Below are 22,203 nucleotides of genomic sequence, written 5' to 3' on the forward strand. Positions count from 1 at the left end.
ATATATATATAATTATTCTTTTTATTCATATTTAATTACATTTGGTGTACAGTTACTAAAATAAATATAGTATTCTTAGCTTGCAGAATTGTACAGTACTTGTTTCAATTTCTTTTATTTATGTAAGAGATGGAAAGTTTGGCACCAATTGTAACACAGCTAAGACTAAATTCCAGGGACTGAGGCTCTCCAGCTTATAATAACAGCCTGTCAAGGAGTACCATATGTGGCGTTTAACTTAAAGACTTATCAAAGCCTTTGCACTCCTTAACTTAACAATCTCTCGCTCTGTGCTGTCACATGGAAGCATTTTACCCTGATGGCCAAAGCCTTGCTTATTTTGAATGTTTTAGAAAAATAGTTAAGTATATGTCCAGCCAGAATCTCTTTTTTTTTAGATTTGGATAGAGTGGTGGAAGAATTAGAACCTGTCAGGTTTTTAATGCTATCCAGGGCTCCGTTAGAGAAATTTCCCCTCACGTATTGTTCCAGCGACAACAGTTATACCAAACAGGAGGTTGAGGAAAATATGCAACAGTAACACAGACAGAAATACATAAGCTATTTTTAGTAGTTAGGGAACGACAAGAACCCTTATCAGCTTTTAACTGCAGTCTCTGTTCCTATTGCAGTTGTTACACATTTTGTATTAAATTATTAAACAAAATGTTTTTTGACAGACTACGGGAAGAGGACTATTGAAGTAAGGAGAATTAGTAAGGACAGATGGAGAAGTTTGGGGACAGAGGAGGAAGTACTCGGCAAAATAAAGGCAGCATTTCCGAGAATAATGTCAGGGTATAGGAATGGGCAGGGTTACTTGGATGATTTGGGCTAGAGGTTTATGTAGCACACTCATACCAGAAATGTTCTGTGGGGGTTGTTTCACTGAATGACTGAGAAGGTCCTTTAGTCTCCACCTATCTGCTGTCAGGTTACATTTTAAATATTCAAGCTTTAAAGGTCTCTTTTACTGCAGGAGGTGACTGGGTAGCACATAGCCTGAGCATTTGTCAGTGACCAAACAGATAGCCATATATCATGGGAGACAGAGGGGAAGAATCTTTGAAGTCTAGAAATGTACTCATTCTGCTTTTTTCGTTCTTCCTTTAGATTCTGCATATTTCATGGCATAGAGAAGGTGATGTGTCTAGTCTCGTCCTTCAGCCAGGAATGAAGCCATGTGTCTCCATCAAGAAATTTTGCAAAGTTTTCTCTGTTGTTTTCTTCATGTTCACAGTATTGTATTTGATCTACATTGTGGCGTTGATGAAACTTGTTTTGCCTGGCAGCACCCCTAGTCTCCCGCTTCTGAGATGGACAGAATCAGAAGAACCATTATGTAGCCAAAACGTGACTCAGGACACAATTGTCAAGGTCAAGAACAGCAGAACGTACCTGATCGCAGCCTACTTAGACTCACGAAGCAGCAGAACAGTCCGCATTTTAGGAATCACCAACCGGTATGAACAGGATGTGTTGCTTTGTGACTTCTGTTTAACAGGAGATAATAATACAGCCCCTGTGGAGCTTCAGATTCATACTGACCACTTTGATTTTCCCTATGGGACCACAGACCTTCTCTGCAGGCTACCTGATGAGAGGATCCCAGAGTATGTTTCTGTCTACCGAACGGATGAGTCTTCACCAACTTTTCTAAAAATCCAAAGCACAGAGATACCTACCAAATTTCAGTATGATTTTCTTGTTTGTGTTTCCACCATGTTTGGCTCATACAACAACATTTTGCAGTTTATCCAGTCCATGGAAATGTACCAAATACTGGGGGCCAAGAAAGTGGTTATTTATCACTCAGATTCCAGCTTACTCATGAAAAAAGTTCTGTCCTACTACAACAAATTAGAATTGGTAGAACTCGTTCCGTGGCCAATCACCTCTTTTTTAAACGTTTCTGCTGGTTGGCATTACCCTGAGCATCCAGGAGATCTCCATTACTATGGCCAAACTGCAGCTTTAAACGACTGTATTTATCGAAACAGGTACAGAACCAAATATATTGCACTAAATGACATAGATGAGTTAATTTTACCCATCATGCACAAAGACTGGCCAGAAATGATTGACACTCTTTTGAAGATTGATCCAACCACAAGTGTCTTCCTCTTTAAAAATTACGTCTTCCCCACTACAATACGAGACAAGACTAATCCTTTAACACCATCTGATTGGGCCTCTGTTCCGGGACTCAACATTGTCGAGCATGTCTATCGGGAGCCCAACAGGCCCAGTGAAATCAATCCAACGAAGATGATACTGAATCCCAGGAGTGTTGTACAGACCTCTGTTCACGTTCCTCTAGAATTCGTAGGAGAACAATACGAGGTCCCTGGTGATATTGCTAAACTGTGCCATTATCGAGAGCCGAAACAAAAAGATCTGGAAAAGGATCTTCTTATCGAAGACAACATCATGTCTAAATATGAAGCAGTTTTGATAAAGAGGGTTAACCGGTTATTAAGGAAGCTAAGACTGGTGAAAACAACAAAAGCCAAAGACCAGTAGTCATATTTTCCTATTTGCACTATAAAACTACAACTAGGTATTCACAGCAGGATTTAATTCTGGTCTGTAGAGCACAAAAACCGCAGATACAGAGGTATATTGATTGCGCACATTGTCTCCCAAGAGGAAATATAATGCATTTGCTAAGTGCCTCTGAACGTAAAGTCAATATTCATAATGTTAGTAATGGGCTTTTAGGTCTTTTGGAAAAAGGCTAGGACATAGCTATTGCTGTGATGGGTTTCTAAGACTTAGAGGTCAGACATAAACAGTATGTTGGGTCATTAAAGAGCATCTCTGGTGAAAAGGCAGGTGGTTCTTTTAGAATGTTTGCTGTTAAAATGCCAGTTTATTGCTTTCTAGCAAACAACACCCTAGCAAAGTGGGTCTGTGCTTTCAGCATACCATAGCTTTTCTTCCTGGATGTTTAAGAGAAGGCGTCACAAGGTGCAGGATTACAATTACAATTTCTGCATATGTACTTAGAGACATGAGGGCACCATACTCATTTTCTCTTTAGGTTTCACTTTAGCCAAATGTGTTTTCTAGTTTTGTATTGCTGTCTGGGTCCTCAATGCCCACCCCCACCCCCCGTCCCCACTTTCTGTTTGGATAACTGAAAGTGGAAATCTGTTCCAATGGGGGCACAGACAGCAATATGAACCCGACTGAGGGTGTGATTCTTCTCCACTCTATCCAAAAGCACAAAAATTATGATTTGGCTGGTATTCCACAGTAGGCTTTTTTTTATATATGATCATTTTATGTACAAGTAGTACTGAGCAGAAATCGTCTTTGACATCTCTTTACCACATTGTTTGAGTTGTTTAAAGAAAATAATTATTTTAAAGTTATAAAAAGGGTTATAACATATGAATAAAAGCCAGATGCGTTCATCTGCTCTGGTGCAGAGCCCATTTCCTGATTCTCAGCTTAGAGTTAAGGTGCTGTCTGTCTCCTGTGGTGCTTTCTATAACATTAGGTGCCATCTGTAAATTGGAGACGGAAGCGCCACTACCTGGCGCAATAAATGTGGTAGAGCAGGGTGTAAGCGTTGGTGATTTACTCACCTGAGGCTGGGTGAGCATTCGCTTGTACCCATCAGATTGCGGTGACGCGGATGGAGTGGTGGTGGGGGTGATGGTGGGAATTTTTTGTTTCCTTATAGCACACTTGTTGGACACCCCGGTCCAAAATTTTTCACGCCATCTGTAAATTACCTGCTGAAACGGGTGCCCATTTTAATTAAAACTAGTGCATTATGGTAATTTGGGAGACCTTTAGATCAGTGTGACAGGTACCCAGAGTGACATGTTCTGGTTTTTAAAATGAAAGTATATCTAAAGTCCAAACCTATTCTTTTAATTTTGGAAAAAGAAAGTGAACACCTGCTCTTTTCCCTGTTGGCAAGATAAACAATCAAAACACACCTATCATAGTTGTTTTTTTCCTACAGGAAAAGTGGCAGCCCTCATGACTACTGAGATAGAGGATAGATTGCCATCTATTCAATTGGTGCAGGAAAAACCTAAAAGTGGCAAAACCTAACAATACAATTGCAGGGGGCAGAGACACACCATAGGGGACAAGCAGTGCTGCAACTTCTGGTCGAGGATTGATAAAATGCCCCTAGCTAGAACTGCAACAGGGTACCTGGCTTTTAGGTGCTATGTACTCCATACAATTCTGATAACGCTGGCATCTGCACTCATATTGTAAAGCGCTGCGCAAACTGTTGGCGCTATATAAATTCTGTATAATAATAATAATAACATTAAAATTCTGTAATTAGTTGATCTTATTTTGATCTTATCTTCATTAATTGTGTATTGATCCTATTTTGCGAAAGGTGATTTTCTTAATAATTCTGTTATATACTGTACATTCTCCAGAATCATACCTCCCAATTATCTCTCATTTGGATCAACATCCCTCTGTTCTTCTTTCATCCCCAGTAGTCCCTCTTTTGGTCTGATGTACAGATAACTATGCAAAAGTTAACTACCAAAAGTGTTAAGCTGCACTAAAACCTTCATCTTATTTCTTCATTATCTTGTTTACTATTTAAAAAAAAAAACATTATAAAGGAAACATAATAGTGAAAAAATACTTTGGGGTTTAACCAATCATTTCTGCCATAACAATGCTTAATTGTTCACATAAATGGGGTGTGTTCATTGCCTAAAAACATTGTGCTGGAAGGTTTTTCCTCTTCCTCGTGTCAGAAAGTTGGGAGGTATGCTCTTGATAAATGCTTGAATTGTGCTATTTAACCTCCTGGTAATTGATATGCTATTTTAGAGAGGAATTCTGGGATTAAGTGGTGCAAAGTGTTGTGATTTTTGCACATTTTAAATATACAACGTTTGAAAACGTTGAATGCTTGAATAATTTCAACATTCTGGGAATCGATGTAAAAATTAACTCAGAGAATACAAAACAAGTCCAAAGTACGTTATGTCTTCATCATATTCAGTGTGATTCTGTGTAAAAAAAAAAGTCTTGCTTCCATGCTTCTTTTCAAGTTGTCACTGGAAACTAAAAGCAAGTAAAAATACATGAATACTTACCAGTCCTGCCGTCCATGATGCCAGTCTTTTCTCTCTTGTAGATCCACACCTACTGCTAGGAGCACATTTTGGGTGTATTGGATGTCTGCGTCCCCTACTGCTCACTGTGGTTCCACCCATCGGCTGCTATCTCAGTAGTGTGTCCAGTGGCTGGCAGGTGAAACCATAGCATGCAGCAGGGGATGCAGACATCTTAAACACCTGAGTGTCAAATCAGATACTGAAGGTCCTGGTGGTCAGTGTAAAGACTGAAGTCATGGGCAGCAGGACTGGTAAGTATTATTAACATAATTTACAGGCGGACTTTCTTTTAATCGACAGAGTCACCTTAAGTGTCCCCTTAGCCATCATCTCCATAGTACAGTTTTCAGAATATCTTTTGCTCTCACTGTTTAGGATTGGTTGTCCCTGCTGAAGAGCAGCTTAAAACCAATCAAATAACAGAAGAGTGCTGTAAGTTTCATCATATGGATGGCTGTCAAAATAAGAGTTTCTTTTCCACTTGTTTAGAAGGCAATCTACATGGAAGCCAGAGATTATTAAAGTGAACCTGTCACTAACCTGTGTGTCTTCGCATAAGCAGAAATTACCTTCAGGGGAAACTCCATGTCAGCAGTGACTAGGAAATTCAGATATACACTTTAGGCAGCTAAATAAATATTCAAATCGTGACTTTATTTGTAAAACAAAGCTTATGTGTGCCTCCTCCTGCCTTTATATTAGTCAGTGAGTGCAGCCATTACAATGAAGAAGGAACAATTGGTTAATTGAGGTGATAGGGGTGGGACAAATCTATAATTGAGCAATGCAGATATGGACCAATAGTGATGTTTATTTGCCTCTGATCATGTTTAAAAAAAATAATAAAATGCATTGATTTTGAACTTACAAAGGCTGGACTCAAGACTTACAAAGGCTGGACTCAAGACTCACAAAGAGTGGACTCAAGATGGATTTGATGTTTGTAATGTGTGTGTGTTGTGTAGAGAGAATTGATCATCCCTGTTGAATCACATTTTTAGATTCCATTTTGTCAATCAGTTTGATCTTATGCTTAATGAAACATATTATGGAATGTATCTCATAAGTGAGACTGTTTAGTAAATACGGTATATGATAAGGCACACTACCAGAAGTAAATGACTTCTAAAATGACAGTTTAAAGATATTCCACTATACGATCATATTCTAGATGTATATTATAATAAAGAAAACACACATACTATTAAATACAGTTAGAGACACTAAGGCCCCATTCACACACGAATCGGCCGGCACGTACAGCTCCGTGCTGCGTGCGGGGCCGTACCAAGCAGCTGCCGGGAAGGACAGGTGCTGCGTGTGATTAGTACGCAGCCCCTGTCCTTCTCTATGGGGCTACGCGGCCGTACGCCCCCCTGCGCTCACCTCAATTGCAGGTCCTAAGGGGTGTGGGTGAGCGTATTCATACGCCGCTGGAGTGGATCCTGTATGCGTCCGGCCAGAAAACCTGCAATTGAGGTGAGTGTAGGGGGGCGTACGGCCGCGTAGTCCCATAGAAAAGGACGGGGGCTGCGTACTAATCACACGCAGCACCTGTCCTTCCCGGCAGCTGCTTGGTACGGCCCCGCACGCAGCACGGAGCTGTACGTGCCGGCCGATTCGTGTGTGAATGGGGCCTAAAACATTTTATATATACTTAAACACGTTTTGTCACTTGTTCATGAGACAAAGTTGCAAGTCATCCTTCTGAGAAGGGGCAGGCTGTTACCCAGTGGCGTCACAAGGGGGTGCGGGGGTTGCGGCCCGCACCCGGGTGACACCATTGGAGGGGTGACACCAAAATGACTCAGTCATTTTGGTGTCCCCCCCCTCCGAAAAGTCGGGCGCTCGGTCATGGACCGAACGCCCGACAGTATCAGGAGAGAGGAGGGGACCCGGCGGCATACCTTATCCCGCCAGGTGACTGTTCCCTCCTCTCTCTGCCGGCGTCCATCACCATGATGGCCGCCGGCAGGTATCAGAATACGCACGCGCGTGGTGACGTCACGCGCATGCGCAGTGACGTCTCGGCAGGGTGACACTCGGTTACCGCTCCGGGTGTCACCCAGCCTCGGGGTGCCCCTGCTGTTACCTTAATTCATTGGAGAGACAATTTGCCATTCTAGGAGTTTTTGCAGTTTATCTAAACACAGACACTTGCTATGTATGTGAGGAACTAATAATGCTGATTCGGGATGTATTTTGGAATCTTGTTAAAACTGACTAATGATGCAAGCTTAATCTTTACCTTGATGTGTGGATAAGCTGTATAAACTAGAGTGGGGTTGGAATGGCCTGACCAATAAACCTTTTGTCTGATTTGGATCTACTCACAGACTGTTGCTGCTTTGCTCGTAACATTTTGTAATCAGTGTGTTTTAAATGGACCTTAACATTATCAACAAATTGCAATGCACTGTGTGTACCGTTCTTTAGGAACCAGCATTAACCTTTCCAGCAATCTGAGCTACAGTACCTCTTCTATTGGATCAGACTACATGGATCAGCCTTCACTTCCCACATGCATCAATGAGCCTTGGCCACCCATGACCCTGTCGCCGGTTCACCTGTTTTCCTTCCTTGGACCACTTTTGGTAGGTCCTGACCACTGCAGACCGGGAACATCCCACAAGAGCTGCGGAGTTGCTCTGACCCAGTCATCTGACCATCACAATGTCAAAGTCGCTCAAATCCTTACGCTTGATCATTTTTTTCTGCTTCCAACACATCAATTTCAGGGACAAAATGTTCACTTGCTGCCTAATATATCCCGCCTACTTCAAACTGCCATTGTAACCAGATAATCAATGTTATTCACTTTACATGTCAGAGGTCATAATGTTATGGCTAATCAATGTACACGTGTAACTGATCTCGTTCCAGCACCACTACTTGCAGACGTACCGCCAAATATGAATGTTCGTCACCGCCCATTGAGGGGAATTTATCCAAACTGGAACAGACAGAACCTGGAGCAGTTGTCCATAGTAACCAATCAGCTTCTAGCATTTACTGTCAAAGCTTAACTGAACAAAACTAGAGAGAAGCTGATTGGTTACTATGGGCAACTGCTCCAGATTCTGTCTGTGCCCATTTTGATAAATTATCCCCATGATGTTTAGCCTATGGAGAGGTGTGGGGTGGCATGCTGGTTTCACCTCCAGCGTTGACTTACCAAGGGGAAACAATAGATATTTAACAAGTGTTTCCAACCTTTTTTTTTTACAGCTGAGCTGCTTTACTTCCCCATACACCTAATTTTGAATGCAACATCAACTCAAACCAGCTCAATTCAACTTAGAAGTAGCTGGAAGAATATTACATTTGAGTGTCTTTCCAGTCTGATGTCACTATAAATGAGTCCTGGGTGTCTAGTAGCATATGTGTTTAAATGACTCCCCCTAGTGGACAATATGCTAAGTGCTAACATTTCACAAAATAAGCGAACCATACTGTAGAGGCTGTCATTGCTCTCCTCTCATTCTGTAAATGCTAGTTGCTGGACTGTCATGCTGATCCTCTTGCTTTCCATACATTGAATGACCGGCCCTTCACAGGGATGTAGATAATGAGTTCTCTCTGACTGACTGAGTTTTCTCTGACTTTCATGAGCCACAAACGTGTTCCGGGTTGGTGACTCCAAGCTCTTTAGATCACATGGTCATAATAACAGCCAGGCAACTAGCATTTGCAGAAGAAGACGTCTGCAAAGGCAGACTACCATACTTCCCTCATGACAGATGCTTTAACCACTTGCTGTCCGGAGCAATTTCTTACTAATTGCGCACACATGATAAAATATACATTTTTGGCTAAAGAACAGCTTCAGACCCCCAAACGATTATATATTTTCTGGAAGCAGAGGCCCAGTAGAATAAAAAAATGCTAGTTGCAATTTTTTATGTCGCACGGTATTTGCGCAAATGTTTATCAAACCAGTATTTTTAGGTTAAAATTTAGTGCACAGAAACAAAATACCCAATTGTTTGGTAAAATATGAAAGACGGGGTCCCGCCGTGTAAATAGATACCAAACATAAAATATAGAAAATGAACTGCGCCAATAAGCAAGCTAACAGCTACAAGGCACTGGAATGTACACCCACTGTGAGTGTGTATACGTGAAAAATGAATAACTAAATGTGCCGAGCTAAAACAATGATCAGATATAAAGAGTAAAAAAAATAAAAAAAACAGTGACTCAAACCAATGTCAGTGAAAAAAATCAATCAGGTGTAAAGTCTTTAAATCTTCATAAATCCGCGAAAGATGTCCAAATATAGCAATAGTGATGAATATTACTTGTTCCTTCACCAAATGCACCACACCAGATATCGGGGTGCTCACCTTATTGATAGACCCCAGCAAGAGGTCAAACCAGGCAATTCCCTTCTTAACCAGGGGAGGGGGCCCTCAGCTCCAATCGCTCACAGATGTCCTCCAATGGTTTAATCAGACCAGCAAACAGATCTGTGCAAGTGTTGCACAGATCACATTTAGAAGGGAATTGCCTGGTTTGACCTCTTGCTGGGGTCTATCAATAAGGTGAGCACCCCTATATCTGACGTGGTGCATTTGGTGAAGGAACAAGTAATATTCATCACTATTGCTATATTTGGACATCTTTCGCGGATTTATGAAGATTTAAAGACTTTACACCTGATTGATTTTTTTCACTGACATTGGTTTGAGTCACTGTTTTTTAATTTTTTTTACTCTTTATATCTGATCATTGTTTTAGCTCGGCACATTTAGTTATTCATCGATACCAAACATGTATAGCCTTAAAATTGCGTTTGCCCGTGAAGCCGCAAAAAAAGTAATTACCCAAATTCCCGATAGGGAATACTTTAAACGCGTTTACCGCTCATCAGTATAGTGCCTAACAGTGATTAATGGCTCTAGAAATATTGCTCTTACTCCGACGTTCGCGTTGATATGTAACATGTGTAGAGCGTTTTTGCACTTGGTCACACCGACGTAGTGTTTGCTTATGTATGTGCGTGCACGTGGGGGGCGGGGGACTTTAAAAATTTAAATTTTTCTTATATGTTACTTTCATTTTTTAAACTAACCTTATTGCTATCACATAGGGGATAACAAGCCCCCTGTCTAATAGCAGATAGAGTGTGACAGGTCCTCTTTATGGACACAACAGGGTTCTTTCAGACCCCTGATGTCACCTAGGGACCGCCAAAGAAACTGAGAAAACAGATCAAATGTAAACAGTGACACTGGAAGTGATGTAATGCACATCACTTCCAGGTCCAGTGATTGGATGAGAGATCAGCGGCTGGAGGCATCTGTATCTCTCTCCGATCGTTGCGGGGAAACCTGCTGCGCCTGTCCTGGGCCCCGCACAGGGGACAGCAGAGCCTGTGGAAGGGGTGGGGGCAGCACATGCTGGAGATTGGTACAAACGTTCCGGCAGCTCTATGCTCTTGTTTTAACCACATCTGCGGGCCGCTGTATATAGACATATTGTGGCCTGGAAGTGGTTAAAGGGAAAACATCTGGATAATACTAGAATTAGGTATTCTCAATGTTAGGTTCTGTAGAATGCCAGGTGATGCAAACACTTACAGCACTCTACTGGCATCAGAGAGACAGTTCTTCAAGAGCTTTGCTCTCATTAGTAGAAGAGAGTGTACAGTGAGGTGCACATGTGCAGGATTTGCTTATGGCACAAGCTACAATATCACAAAGTGAGTCAGAGAAAGCTTGCAGCATGGCGCCCAGAATCTGATGATGTAAAGTGTGAATGAAGCCCTAGGAGGACCCTGCACGTGAGACCTTACAATCTGAAGGATCAGTAATATAGAGCTTGAATGAAATGTTTAGTGCACTATAGTACTTTTGTTAGTTAAATAGTGCATTTTGATAGAGATTTATCAACGTCTCCAATCCAATTAGAATCAAGGTCAGCAATGGCCCATCGAAAGCTGGTAATGATTTGATTATACCAGGGACTATGCAGTCTGGGAAGGCAAGTGAGACGGAGCCTCATGCATGCACGTATATATTACTTTGTATCTTTCGATTCTGGTGTTATATTGGTGGTGGTGGGGGGGCAGAACCAGAGCGTTATCTGACCATTATTTGTGGTCCATCAAGTCTGGTGAGTGAGGGCGGTGCACATAAGAGCAGAGAGTTTTTCAAGTGGATTTGGATCTTTTCACACAAGGAGCATATGTGTTTTTTTGAAGCTATATAAAGCACCCCTGGACTATTTATACGAGGGGAGGCCAATAAGTTCTTACCCTCACCAAGATCCAGATGTGCTAGGGATCTGAAATTTAGTCCACTGACTCTTCCTTCTCTACATATCCACCCCCTATGGGTACACACTTTTCACATCTGTGGAACAGACCTTTAATACCATCTGCGTAGAAGTATGCAGATTTGGAGGAAAAGCAGCTATCAACTTCAGTAATGACTGCTTCATCATTTTTCATTTTCTTCCTTAGAGATTCATAGCCACAATCGCGAACAAAAGTGACAGTTTCTGCAGCTCGATTATTTGGGCAGATTTCCCTTGAAGATGGAGGAACCTGATCACGGCTTGGTATTCACCTTTGTCCGGCATGACACCTACTCCATTTCTCTTGGCTCTAACTATAATTCACCACGACCTACAAAAACAAGGCATGCATATGACTAAAATATCCACCTATAAACCTGCAAAATGTGAGATCCCTAGCACATCTAGATCATGATGAGGGTAAGAACGTATTGGCCTCCCCTCATATATGCACATTAGCATGGAAGTTTGGTGAATTAAGTTGACATTTTTACTATAGTAAAGTCTGGAAATCAATTTGACACTTTTCTGTGTATGCACTTTACTAGGGATGCACCGATATATCGGCCGCCGAAACATATCGGCAAATTAAAAAAGTTTATAAAAAATAAAAATAAAATATAAAAAAAATGTGAAAAAATAAAAAACATTTTTGGTATCGGTTTTGGCCTGACATTTTTTAAAATTTCGGTTTCATTTCAGTTTTAAAATTTCCATTTCGGTGCACCTCTACACTTTACCTTATATATGCATGTTTTAGTTATAATTAATTACTTTATATAAGCGCAGTGTTATTGGGAGATTTTGAGATATGCGGTAATTTGAAGCACTACTACACTTGCTGCTTATTGCGTTTTTTTAATTTTTATTGGAAAGGATTACAGTAGGAGCGCAGATTTATTAACTGGATCTGGTTTCCTTGCTGACCCCAATTCCCCTCCTAAGTTTGCTTTAAATTGTATTGTCCTGTGGCAGTTTTAAGCATTATTTCACTCACCATTTCTTGCATTGGGGCTGCTGTGTGAGCTCGGACCAGCCAAGGCAGCCAGTTAGATATGAAAATTGGGTGAAATGAAAACAAATCAACCGAGTGAAGAATATTGAAAAGAAGAAAGAACGGTAATACAATACTTCTGAAGAAAAAAGAGATTATGTCAGACTATTGTATAGTTTGGATTTTGAAACACCATATTCAAGTCCTCCTAATCTTCATGAAAACAAATATTGAAATATGGCACTTTGACATTCCAGTTTTATTAACAAAAAGGAAATCCCATTCAGGGGAGTAATAAATGCAGTTTTCAGCTAACATTTTTGTTTTTTTATGCTTCTTTCATTTTTTGATAACTTTTTTGTTTTACACTTAACTTTATTGCTATCACATGGGGGTCTAAGACGCCCCCTATGTAATAGCCAATTTGCAGTGACAGGTCCACTTTATGGAGACATTAGGGGTTTCCAAGACCCCTAATGTCACCTAGGGATCCCAGAGAAGCTGATGAAGCAGAGATCGGCTTCACCAGCTTCTCCCCAGCTTCTGAAGCTGGAGAGTGACAGCAGAATGCAGAAGTGATGTAATATACATCACTTCCTGCATTCGGGGACAGAGAGGAGGTCAGAGGGAGCTCGTGTACCGAACTCCCTTTGATCTCCTGTCATAGAGCAGCTGTGCTGGTCCCGCACAGCAGATCTCGGGACCGGCAATGGCAGTGACAGCTGCTGCTAATACAAGCGATTGGACGTCTCTAGAGACGCCCGATCATTGAATGTAAAGCTCCCGGCCAGCCGTGTAATTACAACTGCCGGCCGGGAAGCTGCTCGTCGGGTTCCACCGTCCTCTCGCCACAGACAAGAGGACGAGCTGATTTTTTAAGGCCTGCTGATGAGCTTCTAATAGTTTTGTCCAATTTTTCACAATTGTCATTAAGAATTGTTTTTTTTTTTAAATCAAAAATCAGCTTTATTGCATAAAGAAAAACAGGGTACAAGGGTACATAGAGGCATAGCCCCAGGAGCGCGATAACATTATCTGCAGACATCAGAGGTATAGGGTGAACGTCAGTCACAGTGAAGTTATCATGACATCACATAGCAGAGCTGCTCAGTTCCAATAGTACGTCCGACACATATCTACCATAGGCACATCTGGTGTATCTACTGCAATCTATATGACATTTAAAAGCATGCGCCATGTGTAACGTGAGCTTAGTATGGTGTATAGCAAGAGAGCAAAACTCAAGGCTAGAGCACTCCATCTCTTGTATGTGTCAGTTGTGTCGCATATGTGGTTTCATGTGAACAAGAGGCCTGCCGTGCTCAGTATCTAAAGGAACAGGAGGGGGGAGGGGGTAGAGTAAAGGAGGGAGCATGGGAGTAGAAGTAGATTAGAAGAAGAAGAGCAGCAGGGGTGGGAGTTCAGATAGGCCGGGTGGGAATTTTTTTTTTTTTACCTACGCACAGCTAATTAAAGTTCAACACACACATTACAATCTGATTATACATTATGTTTTAGCTTACATTCACACCTGAGCTGAGCAATTTGACACATTAAAAAATACTACCGCTGCACATCTAAAATAATACCCGTGACCGCGTACCTGACTTGTCAGCTGGCTGCAGGCCACATAGTACCGCCTGGCAGGCCGCAAGTGGCCCGCGAGCTGGTTCTTTGAGACCACTGGTATATGGGTTACTTTGGCTGTCTTTCTGTTTTAGAAAACGTCTCCCAATCCTGGAACACCGGTCTCACTATTTCCTCTTAGAACCTTTCTCTCTTGCTCTGGCTCTTATATTGAGAATCTCTGGGATTCCAGTGGGCTCTCATGTGGCTGATAGCCTCCACCTCCAGAAATGCTAATCCTGAATCTTCCATTTTCTTTTCCAGGGCTAGGCTCAATAGGGAGAGGAAAGCAGTTGTACATGTGAAGAAGATGCACAAACAAATGTGAAAATGTGTGTGTTTACAGGTGCTCCCAATGAAGTATATGGGATAAAACTAAACTATGCTCATGTGTGTTTTTGCGCAAAAAGTGTCAAGTTATGAGCACCTGGACACTGAAGTGAAGAGACACAATTTTGGGGATTTTTGATATTGAGAATTTGTTGCATGTGGGGAAATGCTTGACAAAATGCTTGGGTGTGAATCTGCGCTTAGATCACAACTATGTAGTTCAATGGCCTGCCTGATTGGGTACAAAGTGATTAGATGGATTAGGCAGGTCCTCCTATTACAAAGTTTGGGCAAACTAAAGTTAAGCAAAGACTGTATGATCAGATTGTAATGTGTATGGTGAGCCTTAAAGTGACATTAAACCCTCAGATTTTTTAACATAAAACAATAGTGTAATGTGTGCCTTACTGTAATCCATGGTTGTTTCCCTTCTCTTTGCTGCTCTTCCTTTTAAATCTGTATCTGTTCTCATGCTCTGCAGAACTTCTGTTTTGCAGCAGACTCATTGTCTCAGGAATGGATACACGGTGTCTGTGTATAGGTTTGTATAGGTTCACAACCTGAGCCAGCACTACAGGAAAAGGCCCTGAGCTGAAAAGGGAAGTTCTCCCCAAGCATGAGAAGACATGAGGATTTAAAAGGAAGAGCAGCAAAGAGAAGGGAAACTACCATGGATTACAGTAAGGCACACATTACAGTATTGTTTTATGTTAAAAAAATCTGAGGGTTTAGTATCACTTTAATTCCATTTAAAATGAATGCAGCCATTGCTAGCCTCTCTAGAAAACACACAAGGGGGGATTTATCAAAAGTGGAGCAGACAGAATCTGGAGCAGTTGCCCATAGTAGTAACCAATCATCTTCTATCTTCAGTTTGTTCAGTTAAGCTTTGAAAATGAAAGATAGAAGCTAATTGGTTGCACTGGCTAACTGCTCCGATTCTGCCTCCCCCAGTTTGGATAAATTACCCTCACAATGTTAGTAGAAGAGCAACTGTAAACCTCAACTCTTGTTTAGGGACTAGTAGGAATTGTTCACACGAGCGATTGCATTAGAAAGCTGCTACTAGTATGAGCTGTCGGGAGCTGTGCCAATGTGCTGAAAACAACAGCGCTCCGCACCGTACCTTTTTCCACTCAAACTTTATTGAAATGGCACAAAGTGTCGCAAAGCTCTATTCACTGCAGCACGTTGTGATGCAGTATACCGCGTGTAGTACTTTTTTCAGCACACACCACTGCGTTGAGCTGACTACATAAAATATCCCAGCTTACCTTGTCTATGAGTTAGGACATACCGGTACAGTAGCTAGGACTATCATTTTTAATGGTGCCGCTTCCAGTGCTGTCATGCTCCTACATTCTTAGACCTTAGAACAGTAAAAGGAAAGGGGGGGGCTAAACTGCAGCCCCCGATATTACCACAAAGGGCTCCACATAGTGTTCAGTATATATACAGTATATTATGCTGGAGAGCAGTGTCAGAGACTGTGAGATGATGGTCAGAGACTGTGGACAAGCTACAGGTTGGGCTGGAGAATGGAGACATGCTGCAGGTTATGCTGGAGACTAGAGATATCCTGCAAAATAGGCTGGACACTGGAGACATCCTGCAGGTTAGGATGGAGACCAGAGACATGCCACATGTTAGACTGGGGACCGGAGACATGATGCAGGTTTAGATGGAGACCTGAGACATGCCACATGTTAGACTGGGGACTGGAGACATGCTGCAGGTTAGGATGGAGACCTGAGACATGCCACATGTTAGACTGGGGACTGGAGGAGACATGCTGCAGGTTAGACTGGGGACTGGAGACATGCTGCAGGTTAGACTGGGGACTGGAGACATGCTGCAGGTTAGACTGGGGACTGGAGACATGCTGCAGGTTAGACTGGGGACTGGAGACATGCCACATGTTAGACTGGGGACCGGAGACATGCTGCAGGTTAGACTGGGGACCGGAGACATGCTGCAGGTTAGACTGGGGACTGGAGACATGCTGCAGGTTAGGATGGAGACCAAAGACATGCTGCAGGTTAGACTGGGGACTGGAGACATGCTGCAGGTTAGGATGGGAGACCAGAGACATGCCACATGTTAGACTGGGGACTGGAAACATGCTGCAGGTTAGACTGGGGACTGGAGACATGCTGCAGGTTAGACTGGGGACTGGAGACATGCTGCAGGTTAGACTGGGGACTGGAGACATGCTGCAGGTTAGACTGGGGACTGGAGACATGCTGCAGGTTAGACTGGGGACTGGAGACATGCTGCAGGTTAGACTGGGGACTGGAGACATGCTGCAGGTTAGACTGGGGACTGGAGACATGCTGCAGGTTAGACTGGGGACTGGAGACATGCTGCAGGTTAGACTGGGGACTGGAGACATGCTGCAGGTTAGACTGGGGACTGGAGACATGCTGCAGGTTAGACTGGGGACTGGAGACATGCTGCAGGTTAGACTGGGGACTGGAGACATGCTGCAGGTTAGACTGGGGACTGGAGACATGCTGCAGGTTAGACTGGGGACTGGAGACATGCTGCAGGTTAGACTGGGGACTGGAGACATGCTGCAGGTTAGACTGGGGACTGGAGACATGCTGCAGGTTAGACTGGGGACTGGAGACATGCTGCAGGTTAGACTGGGGACTGGAGACATGCTGCAGGTTAGACTGGGGACTGGAGACATGCTGCAGGTTAGACTGGGGACTGGAGACATGCTGCAGGTTAGACTGGGGACTGGAGACATGCTGCAGGTTAGACTGGGGACTGGAGACATGCTGCAGGTTAGACTGGGGACTGGAGACATGCTGCAGGTTAGACTGGGGACTGGAGACATGCTGCAGGTTAGACTGGGGACTGGAGACATGCTGCAGGTTAGACTGGGGACTGGAGACATGCTGCAGGTTAGACTGGGGACTGGAGACATGCTGCAGGTTAGACTGGGGACTGGAGACATGCTGCAGGTTAGACTGGGGACTGGAGACATGCTGCAGGTTAGACTGGGGACTGGAGACATGCTGCAGGTTAGACTGGGGACTGGAGACATGCTGCAGGTTAGACTGGGGACTGGAGACATGCTGCAGGTTAGACTGGGGACTGGAGACATGCTGCAGGTTAGACTGGGGACTGGAGACATGCTGCAGGTTAGACTGGGGACTGGAGACATGCTGCAGGTTAGACTGGGGACTGGAGACATGCTGCAGGTTAGACTGGGGACTGGAGACATGCTGCAGGTTAGACTGGGGACTGGAGACATGCTGCAGGTTAGACTGGGGACTGGAGACATGCTGCAGGTTAGACTGGGGACTGGAGACATGCTGCAGGTTAGACTGGGGACTGGAGACATGCTGCAGGTTAGACTGGGGACTGGAGACATGCTGCAGGTTAGACTGGGGACTGGAGACATGCTGCAGGTTAGACTGGGGACTGGAGACATGCTGCAGGTTAGACTGGGGACTGGAGACATGCTGCAGGTTAGACTGGGGACTGGAGACATGCTGCAGGTTAGACTGGGGACTGGAGACATGCTGCAGGTTAGACTGGGGACTGGAGACATGCTGCAGGTTAGACTGGGGACTGGAGACATGCTGCAGGTTAGACTGGGGACTGGAGACATGCTGCAGGTTAGACTGGGGACTGGAGACATGCTGCAGGTTAGACTGGGGACTGGAGACATGCTGCAGGTTAGACTGGGGACTGGAGACATGCTGCAGGTTAGACTGGGGACTGGAGACATGCTGCAGGTTAGACTGGGGACCGGAGACATGCTGCAGGTTAGGATGGAGACCAGAGACAGGGTCCCTTTCCCTGCACATGTAGTTCCTTACCTGCCGCTGCTGGGGCCCGGCCTCTTCTTTCGTTGCCGGACCGGCGATGCTGGGGCCTGGCATCCTCCACCTCCTCTGCAGTCACCTGCACGATCCCTGGTGATTAGTAAGGTCTGGAGCAGACCTTACTAATCAGTCCTTTCGGCTCAGAACTGTCGGAGCTCCAGGCTGAAAGTGCCGGAGCTGACAGGAGCAGCTATGTGGTCTGCATCTGGCAGAGATGCAGCCCGTGTAGCTGTGGGTCGGATGGTACCAGTACTAGGAGCTCCCTGCAGAACCTTCCTTCCTGCTGTGCTGACCAGGCCCCCCCACTACACCGGGCCCCATAGCAGCCATGTGGGCCGCTACGGCGGTAGTTCCGCTACTGTGTTCACTGTATTCTCTGCGAGAACTTTGAATAGACTGTACAGAGAAAATGTTGTAATAAGTAATCTTATTAATTAACAAGACCTTCTTAGCTGTGCCTGTGACCTTCTTATGATGAATCTCACTGTGTATACAGTATTTAGTTCCATGATATGCCTCTTGTAGAACCACACCCATTTTAAAGGAATGCTCCGCCCTAATTCAAGTACATTCTCCTCCTACAACGCCAGCAAAACCGAAGTTCATGGAAATGTCTGTTGCAATTTTGGGAACTATGTCCAAAGGTAATGACAGGAGAGTAGGCAGCCCAATTTTAGCTGGTGATGAGCTTTAGCAGCCTCCTATATCTCAGTGCTGTTCATTACTAGACTCAGAACGTACTGAATCATTTCAGAACAGCCAGGCAGGAAGCATTTTTCAAGCAGAGCTCAGCAATACTGCCCGCGATCCCTCGGCTTTCCTGTAGGTGTCGTTCTGCGAGGTTCTTCTGTGGCCATGGTAACAGGGTAACTCCCGACAAACCCCGCCCAGACAAGGAAAAGGAAGTAGAGCTCTGCATTGATGGCGGAAGTGACGTTGGTTAAGCGCCGGAATGCATCTGACACAATTTAGCTGCGCCGAACTGCGGGAAGATGCCGGAGCAGAGCGCTTCAGGTGCCGGAGTGGCTGCGGCCGGGAACCGGGGAAGGAAGAGGGGGTTGGGTGAGGGGAGAATGTTCTCTGGCCTGCAGGAGATCGGCATCGCTAACGGGGAAGATCTAAAGGAGACCCTGACCAACTGCACCGAGCCGCTGAAAGCCATAGAGCAGTTCCAGGTACCCCTTCTCACCTGACATCTCTCCTAATGTCACCTGACTGATCCCTCCTAATGCCCCTGTCACCTGACGTGTCTCTCCTAATGCCTTTCTGAATGTCCTCTCTTACTGCCCCTGACTGATACCTCCTTATGCTGCCTGCTGTCACCTGACTAATTTCTCCTAAATTTCTCCTAATTTCTCCTAAAGCCCCTTATCACATGAATTCTGCTTCCTAATAGCCCCACCATGTGACTCTCCTAATCCACTCTGTCAAATGAATGTCCTCACCTGCTGTCCGGTCACCTGATTACCCTACTCCCACTGCTACCTGTCTGTCACCGGACTGACCCCCCACCCACCCCGCCAGCTGACCATCCCCTCTCCACTGCTTCTTCCTGTCACAAGACTGTCCTCCCTCCTCTGCTGCCCCCTGTCCCCTGAATGTTGCCACCACTGCTGCTGCTGCCCCATATCATATAAAAGTACCCCTCCCATGACTGCACCTCTCTACTGCCCTTTATCACCTTCCTGCTACTTTGGGCACTTTTGATTGAATCACCTCATCATCTGCTTTGTCACATACACACACATATATGTGCCAATAACAGCATTTATTAATGGTGATGTAGGTTGTGCTGTGTGTGTGGTTAGTCAAATGTCAGGGCGCATCTTTCTTCATGTATAAATGCACTGCAAGAATTTACTGATATGTTTTTCATTTTAGACAGAAAATGGGGTCCTTCTTCCATCGCTTCAGTCAGCGCTGCCATTCCTGGATCTTCATGGCATCCCCCGGCTAGAGTTTCACCAGACAGTCTTTGATGAACTACGGGAGAAGTTACTAGAGAGAGTGTCAATCATTGCATTGGAAGGAAAAGATGAGAACCGGTGGGAGTAAAATCACTTGCAGACATCAATTTTATGTTTTGTAACAGTCTGGGTTACACAGGTGCCAAAGGGCTCATGGAAATCCCCAATAACATTTTCTATTGCATATAGGGCAACTGGCACCACTCAGTAACTTTACAAGTGTGTATGAATACAGTCTACCTATTATCAGCTGTCCTTGAGCTTCAGTCAGTGACTTTGCCACAGATGACATAATGCCATCAGTTTGCGGCATGCAGAAGCATATTCTCATTTTCCTCTCCCCAAATGGTCACTCTACTGTATCTTTGTAGCAAGCCATAAGATGAGAAGCAGCAGGGTCTGCACAAGTGGTTAGCACTACTACCTTGTAACTCTGGGGTCCTCGGCTCCAATCCAGTTTTGCACAGGACACTGCATGGAGTTTGTATGGGTTTCCTCCCACTCTCCAATGAAATGCTGCTAGATTAATCGTCTCCTGTCTAATTGGCCGTAGTGTGTAAACATATGCATGTGAGACCTTAGTCTCACTCAGTCCCTAGCCGTACTGATTTATTTTTTTGACCTGTGAGGTAAAACTTAATTATCTGTGAAGTCTCTCTCTGAACTCCTGATAAATGGAGGTTAAATAGATGCTGATAGGCCTAAGATGCCTGCCTACCAACATGCAGGAAAGGTGTGATCTTGGTAATGGTTAGGTACAGCATGAACACGTCTGTCCTACATCATATAGCACCTTCTTCCTTTAATTGTCATTTATGCTTTTACATTTCAGGTACACTAAGTTGGAAGAGTTGTTGGAAAAATGTTTTGCATTGGTTAAGATGCCATCCATCCAGCCTGTGGTGATGTGTGTAATGAAACACCTACCAAAGGTGAGTTTATATATTTGTTTCTGTATATGTAGAACCTTATGTTGCACAGATGTCGTGCCAGGCCTTGCATTTTTTTTCCTCTCCATTTTCCAAGTTTGTGGTGTGTGGGGGGCTTTGTTTTGTGATGTAGCCAGGTGAGGGTAGGTAGCAAAAAAGGGCAGTCAGGTGGCAATGGGTAGCAGAGAGAGCAAGTGTCATTGGTTTACCACATATAATGAAAACACTTATCTCTTTCCTTAGGCTGAGTAGTGTATGGCTTGGGGAAGAGATAGATCTTCGTGTTAGCAGCAGGCATAGATTTGTTGGGTTTCCCCAGTGTGCCTTACGATATGGCACTTGCCTAATATTGCTGTTTTGCATCCATAAGGTCCCAGAGGCAAAGCTGAAGCTGGTGATGGCGGACAAGGAGCTATACAAAGCATGTGCGGTGGAGGTTAAGCGCCAGATCTGGCAGGACAACCAAGCTCTGTTCGGCGATGAGGTCTCTCCTTTACTCAAGCAGTACATCTTAGAGAAGGAGAATATCCTGCTCAGCAGTGAGCTGTCTGTACTGCACAACTTCTTCAGTCAGTCTCCAAAAACCAGGAGGCAGGGAGAGGTGGGTCCTGTGCAGTGCATTATGGGAAACCTCTATAAGGAATGATCACAATCTGACAGATCAGACTGCTGCTCCAATTGTTGATCTGCCGGTTTTCATTTATCTAGGTGGTGCATAAACTCACACAGATGATCGGAAAGAATGTGAAGCTGTATGATATGGTCCTGCAGTTCTTGCGCACTCTCTTCTTGAGGACGCGGAATGTGCACTATTGTACGCTACGGGCAGAGCTTCTCATGTCCTTACATGACCTGGATGTCAGCGAGATCTGTTCTGTGGATCCCTGTCACAAGGTAAGATCTTCCAGTGAAGTTAGGTGGGCATAATTTGTGCCACTTTTGAATAAAGAGCATTTGGCAAGCTGATTAAGTTATCCTGGTAGCATGTCTGTACACATTTTATTGGTCATTTTAACTACTTCAGTCCAAAAGCAATTTTTTTTAAATGTTTGCACACACCTTTTTAAAATCTAAATTTTTGGCTAGAAAACTGCTCAACTCCCC

The 22,203-nt window shown here is 44.1% G+C and overlaps 2 protein-coding genes across 2 annotated transcripts in view; both read left to right on the top strand.

Moving 5' to 3' along the window:
• The first annotated feature begins 1,117 nt into the window (after window positions 1–1,117).
• On the top strand, window positions 1,118–2,674 carry LOC108794386. The gene has a single exon (XM_018565414.1). It carries the CDS (start codon window positions 1,174–1,176, stop codon window positions 2,521–2,523), a length of 1,350 nt encoding a protein of 449 aa, XP_018420916.1. The 5' UTR covers window positions 1,118–1,173; the 3' UTR covers window positions 2,524–2,674.
• A 16,461-nt stretch (window positions 2,675–19,135) lies between these two features.
• Window positions 19,136–22,203, top strand: part of NELFB (negative elongation factor complex member B) — a 16,806-nt gene continuing 13,738 nt past the window's right edge. The window contains exons 1-5 of the mRNA XM_018565413.1: window positions 19,136–19,378; window positions 20,085–20,248; window positions 21,003–21,102; window positions 21,470–21,700; window positions 21,808–21,993. Coding sequence (XP_018420915.1) covers window positions 19,196–19,378; window positions 20,085–20,248; window positions 21,003–21,102; window positions 21,470–21,700; window positions 21,808–21,993 — 864 coding nt within the window. The 5' untranslated portion in view covers window positions 19,136–19,195. The remainder of the gene's footprint in view (window positions 19,379–20,084; window positions 20,249–21,002; window positions 21,103–21,469; window positions 21,701–21,807; window positions 21,994–22,203) is intronic.

The sequence above is a fragment of the Nanorana parkeri genome, unplaced genomic scaffold (assembly GCF_000935625.1).
Source record: "Nanorana parkeri isolate BGI_ZX_2015 unplaced genomic scaffold, ASM93562v1 scaffold845, whole genome shotgun sequence".
Classification (NCBI taxonomy): Eukaryota; Metazoa; Chordata; class Amphibia; order Anura; family Dicroglossidae; genus Nanorana; species Nanorana parkeri.